At 62.0% G+C, this 13,714-nt stretch overlaps 1 protein-coding gene across 2 annotated transcripts; it reads right to left on the reverse strand.

The window, feature by feature from the left end:
- Window positions 1-5,773: 5,773 nt before the first annotated feature.
- Window positions 5,774-8,982, reverse strand: CKB (creatine kinase B). Of its 2 annotated transcripts, XM_049899576.1 has the most exons (8): window positions 8,913-8,982; window positions 8,455-8,662; window positions 8,076-8,230; window positions 7,855-7,987; window positions 7,407-7,578; window positions 6,558-6,681; window positions 6,213-6,402; window positions 5,774-6,126 (listed from the first exon to the last, which is right to left on the reverse strand). In XM_049899576.1, the coding sequence occupies exons 2-8, from the start codon at window positions 8,645-8,647 to the stop codon at window positions 5,948-5,950; spliced, it is 1,146 nt and encodes a 381-aa protein (XP_049755533.1). In that variant the 5' UTR covers window positions 8,648-8,662; window positions 8,913-8,982; the 3' UTR covers window positions 5,774-5,947. The 2 variants fall into 2 exon arrangements, with proteins under 2 accessions (XP_049755533.1, XP_049755532.1); XM_049899575.1 differs by lacking the exon at window positions 8,913-8,982 and having other exon boundaries at window positions 8,455-8,905.
- Between the last annotated feature and the right edge of the window lie 4,732 nt (window positions 8,983-13,714).

Below are 13,714 nucleotides of genomic sequence, written 5' to 3' on the forward strand. Positions count from 1 at the left end.
TTTGCTGAGTGGGTTGTTAATGGGTTGTTGAGAAGGGCCCCATGGGGTGTCTCAGGAGGAGAGATGACTGGTCACATGAGCCCCTTCAGCCAATGCCTTTGCAGTTCCCTGCTCACCCTGTGTCCCGCCCAGTAACCCACCTCTGAGCACTGTTCTAAACCAGCCTCCTAGAACCCAGCCTTGGGGAGGGACGTGTGCCTGTGCCCCCAGGGCTGGGCAGAGGCTGGGTCTTCTGCGCAGCAGCTTCCCGCACTGCAAGGAGTTTCTGCTCTGAGGAGGGCTTTGGGACAGGGCTCAGAGATTCGGAGTTTCAAATTGTTCTCCTGCCTTGAATGTTTGGATCTTTGAGTTAAATTGCTCCGATTTGTTTCTGGTGTCTCATTGTCCTTGAGTCTTCATCTCCTCTTTCGCAAACATATTTTTGGGGTGGGCGGGGACAGCTACTCTGTGCCAGGCCTTGTGCTGGTCCTGGGGGAACAAAGCAAACCCAGCAAAGCCCCTGTACCCTCAAGGGGAGGAGAGGGACACTCGGCCAACGCCTGAATGTGGCTTGCAGGAGGGAGCCTCTCCAGGTGGGGATGAGGTGCCTGTGGAGGTGGCAGGTGACCTGCTCAGGGGAAGAGGAAGGAGCCGCCCAGCGAGGGCCTGTGACTGACCCTGTCATGGTTGGTGTGGCAGACAGGGCCTGTCAGGGGTCTTGTGTCCACAGCCTCACTGGGGAGGTTCTGCCCTGACCCTGGGAGTCCAGGCCCCAAGGCTGAGGGAAGCGCAGCCTTGCGACGGGCCCTGCAAGCAGGCGCTCCTTCTAGGGCAGGGACTGCCCTGACTCATTTCCATGGCTCAGAGGGGCTGTCAGCAGCCAGAGGAGGTGTGAGCACATCCTGGGGGCAGCCATGCTGGTATGGTGGGGCGTGGTGTGGAGGTGCACTGGAGCAGTAGTGTGTGCAGCCATGTTCCTTAGCGTGGTACCAGCAGCCCCCAGCTCTGCTCCCCAGTGCCAGTCCCTGTTGGCACGACGGTGTACCCAGATATGCCCCTGCTCATCCCCTCCTGCCTTTTCTGCAACTGCTGCACCCCCTCCCCCACCCAGCACACAGCTCGCCTGGCAGCCTGAGCCCTGTGGTCCTCACCCCTGCCGCCTCACATCTTACATGCCCCATGCTGTGAGCAACTCAGACATGGACCCAGCCTGTCCATGTGGAGAGGTCCCGTGACAGACTGGCTGTGCTGTGCGTCCTTTTGTCCTGACGTAAACTAGGACAGGAAGACCAGTTCACACCACTCACTGAACAGACCCTGGAGCCTGGCTAGCAGGGAACAAATCCATGTTGCCGTGTGTCCTCTCTGCTGGTCTCCAGGGAGAATGAAGGGGGCCCTCAGGCTTCCAAGCAGACCCAACCCCAGTGCAGCCACAGAGGCAGTCCCAAGAAACTCCCACCAAGCCCAGAGCCAACTGCCCAGGTACAAGTGCTGACACATTGGTGGCATCTTTTTGAAGTGTCATCCCTTGGAAGTGGTACTTCACGTGCCAGGCAGTTGGTGAATCGGAACTGTTGACGAGACAAGTTCTCACTTTAATGGAAGTTTTTGGTTGTTTCTGCTGTGTATTTCTGGAAGAACCACCTGTACCAATGGCAGCTCTGCCCCTGTCGGGGGGAGGGTAACAGGAAAACCTGAACCCCAACCCCCAAGTCCTCAGCATCGTTGCAGAGAGAAACAGTTCTACAGCAGGGGACCCGATAAAGGACAAAGCCCAAGGAAGATGATGGGCGAGGACTAGGCAGGTCCAGAGACAGAGGGAACCCAGCCTCCATCAGACAAAAGCCTGCCGCCACACCGACGTCCCTGATCCTGCCACGGGACCTCCCCCCATATGCCATCGTGAGGGCAGATACAGTGGCTCTGCTTTGGAGCCACAGATGCCCAGTGCCGGTTGAGTTCCAGGGCGGGTCACTCTTGCAAGTCCTCAATTGGCAGTGGGGTCACCACAGGTCAGAGCAGGATTCCAGCACACGCCCATCACCAGGTCACTGGTGCTGATGACATGGGGCAGAGGTGTGACAGGGTGACTGGATGGAGCAAGGCGGAGGCGCTGCCCTCCCTGTGGGACCTCCCCAGGGAGCATCAGGCAGCCAGCCCAGGTGTTACCACATGGCTGCATCTAGCTGCAAGGGGGTGCTGGAAGTCTTTGACCTGGGCAGCTACATGCTCAGCCGAAAACCTTAGTTTGCTTATAAAACCAAGGGGATGCACTGCTGCAGGAGACAAGCAGCTGCCTCTGCCCCGGGATTAGAAACGTGTGGAGCCGGTTGCAAGCCTCTTCTCTGATCTTCACGTCACTTATTGGCAAAATCTGGTCTTAGCTTTTGATAGTGCCCAGCCCTGAGAGGAGAGTGGAGGTCAGAACTTGCTGAGTGAAGCACAGCTCCCTCACTTCTTTCTCTGTTGAGCAGAGCAGAGCCAGCTGTGTGCCAGGGTGGGCTAACTGGGTCCCTGCAGGCAGATACAGCCAGGGGTCTTCTTGATCCACACATAAAAGGCCCCTGGGTGGCTCAAACAGTTTACACTCAACTAGTAATCCAGAGGTTGGCTGTTCGAACCCCCCGAGCAGTGCCTTGCAAGAAAGGGCTGGTGAACAGCTTCTGTAGAGATCACAGTGAAGAAAACCCTGTGGAGAGTACTGCCTTGTCACAGTGAGTTTGGTTTTTCCCCACAGCAGTACCAAAAAAACGTAGACAAATGCCTGCCTGCTCTGTGCTGAAATGTTGCCACTTGGGCGGTAGAAATCTCCCGGCCAGAAAGATGACTTCTTGCCAGTCAGGAGGGTTTCCTGGTAGAATCCATGTGAGTGAAATGCCCAGTCCCCTAGGGAGATTTAAGAAGCTGTGTTAAGCACCACGTTGGCTCAGAAACAGAAGTGCAGAAGCACCCCCCCTCCCGCCCAGACTTAGGACAGCCTGCACATGGGTGCTCTAGAATGTTTCTGAAAGTGGAAAGCCCTAGGATTTGGAGCTCTCACCAGTGACCTTGGGCCAATCCCTTCTCGTCCCCAAGCCTCAGTTTCCCCATCTCTCGGAGAAAACTCCTTCCCCGCTGAACCTCCAGGTGACGGTAGACCGGGAGGAAGATTGGCAGTAAAGTCCTGCTGCTGACTGCTGTCTCCCACCAATTGTGACACACCACTGTGAAAAATTGACTTTAGCTTATGTAAGGAATATATGGTCACAGTAGAAAATTTGGAAAGTAAGGTACAAAAAGGGAAGTCACCTGGTGTCTCACCACCCACAGCTGACTGCTGTTCTTTAGGTCTCACTCCCACACATACTCTGTGTGGGCTCTCGGGGTACAGACTGTCTTATAACCTGCTTATACACGTCAGCTTTTCAAATATGTCACGTCGAAACGTTCACGCTGCACTTAGCATCTACACGGGGCCTTTTGGGGAGGGGAGTGTCAACAACCCTTTATTGTTCTTCACTGTTAGGAGTGTTCTTGTCTCATTCTGGGGGCAGTGGTTCTCAGAGGAGGACAGAGGCGATTTTGCCCCCTGGGGGTCATTTGGCCAGGCCTGGAGATAACTTTTGGTTGTCGGGGGGTGGTCCTCGCGTCTGGTGGGTAGAGGCAGGGATCCTGCTAAACGCCCTGCAGTGCCCAAGACGCCCCCACCACAGAATCGTCCAGCCGGGACAGCCGTAGTGCTGGGGTGGAAACCCTGCTGCAGGATTATTTCCTGGATATGACATGTCTGGATCACCAGTGTGGATGCAGTCGTGTTCCTGGTGGTTGGTTAGACTGCCCCCCAGAAAGATCAGCATCCTGACCAGGCAGGCATTTCTCACACTCCCACGTCTGACCCCGATTTCCGGGAGAAGTAACCTCGCCCAGCTAAAGGGCTCTGGAACCCAGAGGACACTGCATGACTGGAAGTTCCCTGGGCCTAGCTGGTGAGGGCTGCCAGGAACCACTGCTTCCCTGTGTTCAGCCCCGCCTTGTCCCAGAAAGAACTCAGGCAGCTGTCAAAAGTGCAGGCAATACAGCAAGGTTAACTGGAATGAAGTGAGGGGGAGACTGCAGGTAGAAGGCAGGCGCCCTGTGAAGCAGTGGCTCCCAGCACAGGCTCAGGACACTGCTCAGAGCTTGTCGGGAGCCCAGCTCACTTCTCCGTGCAGGGCTCCGGCCAGGGCACCCGCAGCCACCTGGCCAGGCTCTTGTCTGCCGAATCGGCAGCTGGCTCAGGCAGTGCTTTCTGGGGGATCCAGGGTCCTTTGGGCTGTGGTACAGCTGAGGTGAGGATGGTGGAGCCAGCCAGAGAGGCGTCCTCCTGCCTGAGAGAAGTTCTGCACAGTTGCAGGGTGGCGTGCAGCCGGGCCCTGGCCCTCCGGGTCATCCTTTGATCACTGTGGGCTCAGGGAATGACCAGCTCTGGCACCGAGGTGTGCAAAGGGGAGCATGGAAGGTTTTCTTCATCGAGAAGTAGCCTGTCGCCAGGCCCTGGGAGCTGTTTCTGTCACGTATTGAGGGGAGAGAGGAGGGGTGTCCTGGGAGGACAGCAATGTCCAGGAGACCCCCAGCCGCAGCATGGAAGCCTCACTGTGGGGTTGGCCTCACACTAATCCCTGCAGGGATCACTTGTCAATACTGGTGACACATTCCAGGCTAGGCAGGCTTCACACAGAGCTGGGTGTCCCCAGGGAGGGGGTGCCCTCCTGACAGCTCCTGTCCCCCAAGTCAGCCCACAGTCCACCAAGTCCTGACTGGCCTGCGGAGGACACAGCTGAGGAAACAGGAGCGTCTCCAGCTGGGCCTGATGGGTGCACACCCTGCAGAGGGGCAAGCCAGACCAGCCCCCCAGCCTCTAGCCAGAAAGGGCTTGAGTGCAGCCTGATCACCCCTGACCCTCTGCAGCTGACACTGTGGGTGGGCCAGGGAGACAGCATCTTCCAGCCCAGCGCAGGAATGGGGGTGTCCACACACCGACCCCTCCTTTGTTTCCGGCGGAGGGCGGGGGCCACGACCATGCCCCGTTTCTCTGGCTGCCTGGTGGCCTGGGAGGGAAGGTAAGGAAGTTGGGGTGGCCCGACCTTGATGCCGGGGTGAGTGCAGAGGCGGTTATCGCCGGCAGGTGGCAGCGCAGGCGGTTCTCGGAGCTGGGGGTCTGGACGCCCCCGGCCCCCCAGGCCTCCTCTGCACTGAGCTTTGGCGGCCGCCCCAGGTGCCACCCGCAGCGGGACCGGGCGGGGGCGGCGGCAGCTGGGGGGCAGGGACCAGGGAGACCCTGAGCAGCTACTCCCGAGAGGAGGCTGAGCCTGGAGCCAGCGAGAGGGCGGTGCTGCGGAGCCTGGAGGCGCAGGGGGTGGGGGGGGAGGTTCCGCAGAGTGGTATGGGGGGGCCGAGGAAGGGGCAGAGCTTGGTTCTGCTTTGCTGACTGGGAAGGCTGGCTTAGGAACAGCGTTGGTGGTGGGGGGAGGATCAGAAAGGTATCAAGTTTCCTGGCTCCTGCCTCCCAACTCAGCTCTTCACGCCTACCCCATCCTGCAAGGCGAGGTGGAGGCGGTGGAAAGTGCCAGGCCAACCCAGCTGGAGCCGTGGATGCTGGGGTTCAGCGCCTGGAGTTCCCCCCCACCCCACCCTCATGCCTGCAGGATGGCCCAGCGGTGCGTATGGGCGAGGACTGGGGGCGCAGGGGGACCACCTCCAGTCCTTAGAGAAAGCTGAGGCAGCCCAGGACCCAGCTGGCTTCCCTGGGGTGGGGGACACGGCTTGGAGACCGAGGCAGGCCAAAATCCTAGTTTATTTCAGCATCAGCGACATCTTACCCATCAAAAAATAAACTCTACCACGGGCTACAGAGGAGGCTCTACGGCGAGGCTAAGGGCTCAGCCGCCAGGCGTGGGGGGCAGCGGGCACTGCCCGGCAATAAATTAGCGGCGGGCTGGGGGGCGCGGGCTCACTTCTGGGCGGGAATCAGGTCGTCGATGGCCCGGCCCTGCTCCAGCCGCTGCTCCATCTCGATGAGCAGCTTCACGCCGTCCACCACCATCTGCACCAGCTCCACCTCCGAGAAGCCCAGGCGGTCGGCGTTGGAGACGTCGAAGACCCCGCCCACGGCGGCCGTGTCCACACCGCCTGGAGAGGCGTCGGCGTCAGGACCACGGACGGAATGCGGGCTGCCCGAGGGGAGAGGGCTCAGCGTCCTCACCGGCCCCACTCACCTGTGCCTCGCTTCTGAAGCCGCAGCCGCTTGAGCACCTCGGAGAACTTCTCGTGCTTGCCCAGGTGGGGCAGCTTAATGTGCACACCTGCCCGCAGCCCTGTGCCCAGGTTGGAGGGGCAGGTGAGGATGTAGCCCAGGTGAGGGTTCCACATGAACTCGTAGTTCTTCGACTTGAAGAGTGTTTCGATCTGAAGGCCGACAAAAGGGCATGAAAAGGGAGGCCCAGTGGGGCATCCCCAAGACCAGCCAGCTGGCTCCCCGCCCGTGCTGTGGGCCTGGCGCTGCCCCTCCCGGCACTAAGCCACCACGAGCCGGCGGCCTAGGGTCTTGGCGGCAGGCTGACCTGGGTGAGGCCGTTGCAGAAGCGAGTGAACACCTCCTTCATGTTGCCCCCCTTCTGCATGGAGATGACCCGCAGGTGGTCCTCCTCGTTGATCCACACCAGGAATGTTTTATTGTCATTGTGCCTGGGGGAGCGGAACGGTCACGCCGCTCCTCCCCGCCTTGGGCACATCCAGAAAAACCCCTGGGGGTCCCCAGGCCCCACCCAACCCAGGAGAACCTGACAAATTCCTGAGCACCAGTTCCAGCGTTACCCAGAGTGTGGGCGGCTGCCAAGACCCCAGCCCAGACACCCTTCGGGGGAGGCAAGAGTCCAGGACACGTGAAGGAGGGAGGAAAGAAAAAGCCCCGGCTCCAATCCTCCTGCCAGGCATTTGCTGGGTGGTCACAGGTACTTCACCTCCCTCTCTGGCTCAGCCCTCCCCCAACCTATAAGGGGCAAAGGAGGCAGAGCTGTATCTGGGCCCTGAAGGTCCCCCCCCCCCCCCGCCAAGCACCGTCTGGAGGAAGCTTCTGCGTCACCCAGCACCTTACAGAGTCCCCGCGGGGGGAGGAGGGGAGAAAGAAGAGCGAAAACAAGACGCTCCGGCTCCCAAAATGGGGGCGGAGGAGCCGCCAACAGACTCATTCCCCCACCTCAAAGACAGGGAGGCTGAGGCTTCCACCTGCCGGAGGGGAGCCCTTCACGTACCTGCGTGGCCAAGGTCACCTGGGCCACCTGCGAGACCTGGGCAGTGCCAAACCAGGACTCAGAGGGCGGCCCCTCCCCTCCCTCCTCGGAGTAGGCCCCACCCCCCCGGGGGAGGGCGAAAGGGACCGGGAGCCGGGCGTCCGCGGGAGGAGGGCGCACCAGATGCCGCGGGCGTCCGGCCAGTCGCGGGCCATGCCGGAGGCCAGCAGCAGGGGCGACACGGGCTTGTCGAAGAGGAAGTGGTCGTCGATGAGCTGCTGCTGCTCCGCCTCGGTCATGCTCTTGAGCGCGTAGTACCTGCCCGACAGGTCGCCGTCCAGGCTGGATAGGGCTGCGGAAGGGCGCGCTCAGGGGGCGGCCTGCCCACGCTGTGCCCCGCCACTACCACTAGCGACATGAACGTGCCCCTACTCCTCCGGCCCGTCCCTCCCCATTGCGGGAGTCCAGTCTGCCCCGCCCGGGGCGGTGGGCCCCAGGCCCGTGGTCCGCGCGGGGCTGGGCCGCGGTCCGTCCCGGAAACCGGACCCTAGCGGTGCTTAGATAAGACGCAGCGGCGGCTCGAGTGACACTCGGGTAAACAGTGCGGGGACTGGGAGAGGGCCCCCACCTTCCACAGCCAGCTTCTCGATGGCGCGGCGCTCCCCGCGGCTGCAGTGCGGCGGGAGACAGAAGCCGCGGATGCTGCGGCCGGTGCGCACCCGCGAGCTCAGCACGTAGTTGGGGTCCAGGTCGTCGCCTCCCTGGGAGTCGAACGGTGGGGGGTGAGCGCCGGCGCCCCTCCCACTACTCCGCGCCCCTGCCCCGCGGGCTCCCCAGCCGCGCCCGCACCTGCAAGTTGTCGGCGTTGAGGTCGGTCTTGTGCTCATCGCTGGGCTTGTAGCCGCCGTGCCGGTCCTCGATGATGGGGTCAAAGAGTTCCTTGAACACGTCGTAGGACTCCTCGTCGCCCGCCACGCAGCCCACGGTCATGATGTACGGGTGGCCTGGGGGGCAGCGAGACGGGGGCAGTGACGTCACTGCAGGCCGAGCCAGCCGCGGAGGACCCTGCGGCTGAGCTCAGGAAGGGGATCACGGGGACATCTGCAAGGGGGGCGCCGGGACCCTGACCTCCGGGAGGGTCTGCAGGTGGGCACCGGGACTCCGACCCCGGGGGGAGGTGCTCTTACGGGGGAAGGGGGCTCCGGGACCCCGGCCCGGGGTCGCATACCGGGGTTGTCCACGCCGGTCTGGATGACGTCGTCCAAAGTGAAGCCACTCGGTGTGCTCTTGGCGCGCAGCTCGGCGTACAGCTCAGGGGTCAGCACTTTGGCCATGTGGTTGTTGTGGCCGCTCAGGTCGGGGAACTCGTCCTCCGCCGGGAAGCGCAGCTTAAGCGCGTTGTGGCTGTTGGAGAAGGGCATGGCGGCGGCGACGGGCTGCGGGAGAAGGTGGTCAGCGGGGCCCCGTAAACCCTCCCGGGTCCCCGAGCCCGGCTCCGACCCCTGCTGTCCCCGGGACACGGCCAAGGTCATCAGGGCCCGCAGCGCCGGAGCTGAGGGTCGTGTGCTGAGACCCAGCGAGTGCACACAGCCCAGGCTCCCTCGCTGTGCGCCCCAAGCGGTGATGCCGCGCGCCCCCGCGCCCCGAGCGTCCCAGCGTCCGAGGCTGGGCCTCCGGCCCACTCACCGGGCGGCCGGGCGGGGCGCGGGCTCGGCGGCGTCAGCGGCGGCTCCGGGCGCGGCGCAGACGAACAGCGGCAGCTCCGCGCTCCCGCGCCTCTTAAGGGGCGCCAAGCGGGCCGCCCATTGGCCGCTATTTATAGCCCATTCATTCCATTGGCCCACTCTGCGGGGTGGTGCAGTCGCTTTGTCCTCTGCCGGCAGCCCCCCACACCCCCCTCAGGCCGCCCACCCTGTGGTCCCCTCTCGGGGACCCCGCGCATCCTGTCCGGCACCCTCCAGGACCCTGAAGCCGGACCCCAGGCTCTTGAATGTCCTGGACCTTCATCCCCACCCGCGCTCCGCCTCCGGGCGGGAAACTGAGGCCCAAGAGCCACCCGACACTTGGGGACGCTCAGGCTCTTCCTCACCCCGGCTCCTACCCTCCCTCACCCCGCGGGTCCCCGAGGTGGCCACAGCGAGGGACCGGCGAGAGCGTCCGGGGTTCCACAGCACATACTGCCCTCCCCGCCCCCTCCGCGCCGGCTGGGAGCCGCCGCCGACCTTCCTCAAGGTGCCCGCAGGCGTCTCTTTGGCAATCTTGGTGCAGAGCGAAGGAGCGCGGGAGGCCTAGTCTGGCTGCAGCCCAGCCGGCTGGCCCCCGCGGCGCCCTGACCTTGGGCAAGGCCGGGGCTCCCAGGAATCCGAGCAGAGACCCTCGGACCCAGGCCCTTCTGGCACAGATTCGGGGAGACTGTGGCTCTGAGAGGCTGCCCTCACAGCCTCCAGACCTCAACCCCGGGCCTCTCAGAAGGAGACAAGTTCCTCTCACCGCCCACCCTCTATCCAAAGAGCGGTCACCACACACGCAAGGCAGAGGCTGGGGGAGGAAACGCTAATAAACAATATATGTGAGATGCCAAGTCCCACTAGTAATCAGGATCATGTATATTCAAACAATGACCTCACCCTCCCCCAACACGGGGAGGATGGCAAAACTGCCAAAGACTGACACCCTGGAGAGGGAGTGATGTCCGGAGGCTCTGGTGCTCAAGCTGCCGAGCAACTGTGAATGGCTACACCCTTTTTGGAAAGTAATTTGGCAGTATCTGTGTGTACTCTGTGACCCAGCAATCCCACTTCTAGGAATCCAGCCCGTGGAGAGGACAGCCTCCGTTCTTTGCAGACAGACCAGGGATGGAGGCCGGAGGACCCCAATCTAGAAACAGCCCATGGCGGGAGGGGGGGGCGAGTGCTGGCAAGTGTGGGATAGTATGTAGCTATTAAAAAAAAAGGTGTTGTTTGGAGCCTGTGTGAGAAATGTCCCCAACTTGTTGCTAATAGAGCAAGAAAGGGGGAACCCCTGTACCCTTGGAGATTTGACCAAATCTGTGGGCAAACTGCACAGCCAGCACCTTGGCCGGTGACGGGCCTGGGCAGCAAGAGAACGTCATCCTGCTGTTGCCTGAAAATGGCTGTGAGCAGGCGACCAGGTGACTCAAATGACATCAGGAAATAGGTGCCACTGAGGAGAGGACATTGGAGCCTGAGCCCTGAAGGACAGCCCCTTGAGCTGCACTTGGAGGAAGCAGCGCCCCATACCAAGCTGCCCCCGGTGACCGCAAAGGGGACTCTGCCCCTTCCCTCCCTCACCTCCTGCTGCACCCTGCTCCAAGCAAGCATTGTTTTTCCAGCAATAAAATAAACCAATCTTAAACAGGCGAATGGCCTGGATGGCCGGACAGCAGGTGTCCCTTAAGCTTGGAATTCCTCCACTCTCCCTCCCTAAGCAGCCCCTCCTGCAATTTTAGAAATATCTGCAGCTGCCCCTCCTCACCCCCGTGATGGGCTCAAGTTTCTGTTTCTAGAGACGGAGCTGCCACCCCTGCGGCTTTTCAGACGGTAGGGGGTTGTGGTGCACTCTGGGCTTCCTCTTTGTCCTTGGCCTCTTCCACTTCTCTGACATCCACCCTCCCTCACCCTGGGCAACAGAGGGCCTGGAAGAAAAGACCGGCCTCCCCAACTCCTTCCAGGGGCAGGGCAGGACTTGCCGAGGTTCTGCACCAACAATCCTCAGGCCCCTGAGGCGGTATTTTTGTCTTCGTTTGTTTTGCAGATGAGCAAAGGGAGCTCAGATGTTGGGTGACACAGTGCCAAGTCAGAGGTCCTGCATCCCCCCAATGTCCTGGATTGCCTAGCCCTGTGCTAAATGACCCGGGGCAGCCCTCCAGGCAAACCTGAGCTAGACATGCCTGACAGTGAGTGGCAGGCTGACAGTTGGGATGGCGAGCAAGGCAGGGGAGAGGGGTGGGGGAAGCTGGAGCTCCTGGTCCAAATGTCAGGGCGTCCTTGGAAACTTCTGCTTGGAAGCGTTGGTGGTCCCTAGAGTAGGGGGGTACAGGCAGGGGCCTGGGGGTGCCAGCCAGAAGAACACAGAGTCCAAGCAAAGCTGGCTATCATCTGTGGATCCCCCACTGCCCCCAGGGCCCACAGGAGCCGGTTTGGCGGCGTCCTGGAGCAAGAAGATGGTGACATCACTGGGCCAGTTTGTGGTCCACGTTCCTCAGAAATCACACCCAGTCACACATTAACCACTGGCCCTGGGGGTTGGTGCTGGAGCCTCAAAGGATTCCAGGCATTTCCTGCACGGAACACAGGCAGCTCCATGGGGCAGGGCCAGGGGTGGGGGGTGGGCCAGGCTGAGCAAATGCAGAGGCATGAAGGGGGAGGGCAGGCCAGGCTTCAGACAGGGAAACGGTGGGTGGCGAGGTGCCCTTGGAGCTGGGCTGGGCCACCACCGCCTCCCACGCTGCAGCCCCGGAGGCCTCAGAGCCCAAAGGGGAAGTCAGTGGGAGTCAGGAGAGGACCAGGGGCTGCCTTAGGGTCACAGAGTAGGGCAGCAGGAGGATCCTCCTGGGGCCTCAGCTCACCTAACCCCACCAGGCATGCTGGCAGAGCAACCTTCTCCAGGTGGCACCCTGAGCAGCTCCCCTCCTCCAGGTGACCCTCTTCTCCAGGGCCTCCTGTGGCCCGTTCCTACCTTCCTTTAAGTCTGCTATTGGTTCTCTGAGGCCAGGTAGACTGACTTCCAATCCCAATCCCATTTTGGCCAGATTAGCTATGTGGCGTTAGGCAAATTCCTTAGCCTCTTTGAGCCTCCGTTTCCCCATCTGTGAAGTGGTCCCTCCCTCACAGGATTGTGAGGAGAATTCAGAGAGAAGACACTGAGCTGGGCATATTATAGAACTAATTCTTGTGAGCAGAGCCCCAGGTACAAACCCTGGAGGGCTGCCCTGAGAATCAGCTGGGGCCTGGGGACCTGCTGTTGTTCAGGGATGGAGTAGCTCTGTGGAGACTGCCTAGAGGACGCGGCACTGGAGGAGCTGGCCAGCCAGCCAAGGACTGCAAGGCAAGTGGAAGTGAGGCCACGGGAAACCACCACCGAGTCACCACATCCTGATTTAGCCTCTTAGCAGTGCCCAGCCTCCACTCCGCAAGGCTGCTGGGAAGCTAGGGAAGAGGGGCTCCCATAAGTGGAAAGTCGAGGACCCCCAGGGGAGCAATTAAGAGGTGATTCAGGCGTCACCGAGTGAGTTAGCAGCCAGAACACAGGCTGGGAGGGGGCGGTGGAGTGGGACTGGTGTCTCAATGACCAAGAGCAGGAGGCAGTGAGGCTGCACAGCCTTTGGGCAGCTGGGGCCTGAGTGGTGACTTCACAGGGACATAAGCCATAACCAGGGGAGGCCACTGAAGGCCTCTCACCATCTGACTCCCTAGGGCCCCAAGGCCGGCCCAGCCAGGGCAGGGGCAGGGAGGGCCCGAGGTCAGGCAAGAGCCTGGCCCCACAGGCTGGCAGCACTGTAGGTACAGGCTTGCCCTGAGGGGTCTGGCCACCCCCATTTCACCAGGAGACAAGGCTGGAGGAGCCTGGGGGCTGGGGAGTGCAGCCCTGTGTGGGTTCCTGGGTCATTGCCTGCTGAGAAGACACTCTGCGTTCAGGCCCAAGCTAAGCTCCTGACCTGCTGGGTGTGTGTGGGTGTCTCTCTCCCTCTCTGGTCCCTGGGACTAAAAGGACATGCTCTGGTCACAGGGGCTGAGGAAGGGAGGAAGACAGCTATGTCCCCCACCCCCCCCCCACACACACTCTCCTAGGACCTGGCTCTGAATTAGCCAGGCCGACGACACAGGACCCCGCTCCACTTCCTTTTCGATCCCAGGCCCCGCGCATGGCTTCTAGCCCTATGCAGACCCCAAAGTAAGCCCCATTTATCAAGCGCTCCGTTGCCCTAGGCCTCGCAGTGGACAGGGCCCCTTCCCTTTTTTGAAGTAGTGACGCGGCGGCTTGCTGGTGGGTAAGCCCCTCCTGGGAGAGGTTGGGGGGTCGGGGGCCAGGGTCGTTCGGCTCCACCCCGGACCCGCGCTGGGCCTCGGGCTGACTGCGGCAGAGCTTCCTGGGCCGGCCTCTGACAGCGACCCCATTTCCTGAGAGTCCTGGGTCCTTCAGAGCGGTTTGCAATGACGACGTGTCTGCGGAGGGGATTGGGCAGCTCTCCCGGGGGCCCAGGGCTGTCAGAACCCCCGGTGCCATGGCAACGCCCCGACATGCGCCTCGAGGGCACAGATGAGGCCTGAGGGCCCGCAGCGCCGGCGGCCGGGACGTCCCCGCCACGGAGGAGCTGGACCTTGTCCTCCGTCTTCTGTGGCCGCGAGAACGTGCCAGCGGAGGAATTCACACTAGGAAGTCAGTCGAGCAGGGACCGTGCGGGGAGCGGGTACGCGGCCCCGTTCTCCCAGGAGCCCGCGCGCGGCGGGGCGGGCGGGGCCGGCCGG

Source organism: Elephas maximus, chromosome 10, assembly GCF_024166365.1.
Source record: "Elephas maximus indicus isolate mEleMax1 chromosome 10, mEleMax1 primary haplotype, whole genome shotgun sequence".
In the NCBI taxonomy this organism is placed as follows: Eukaryota; Metazoa; Chordata; class Mammalia; order Proboscidea; family Elephantidae; genus Elephas; species Elephas maximus.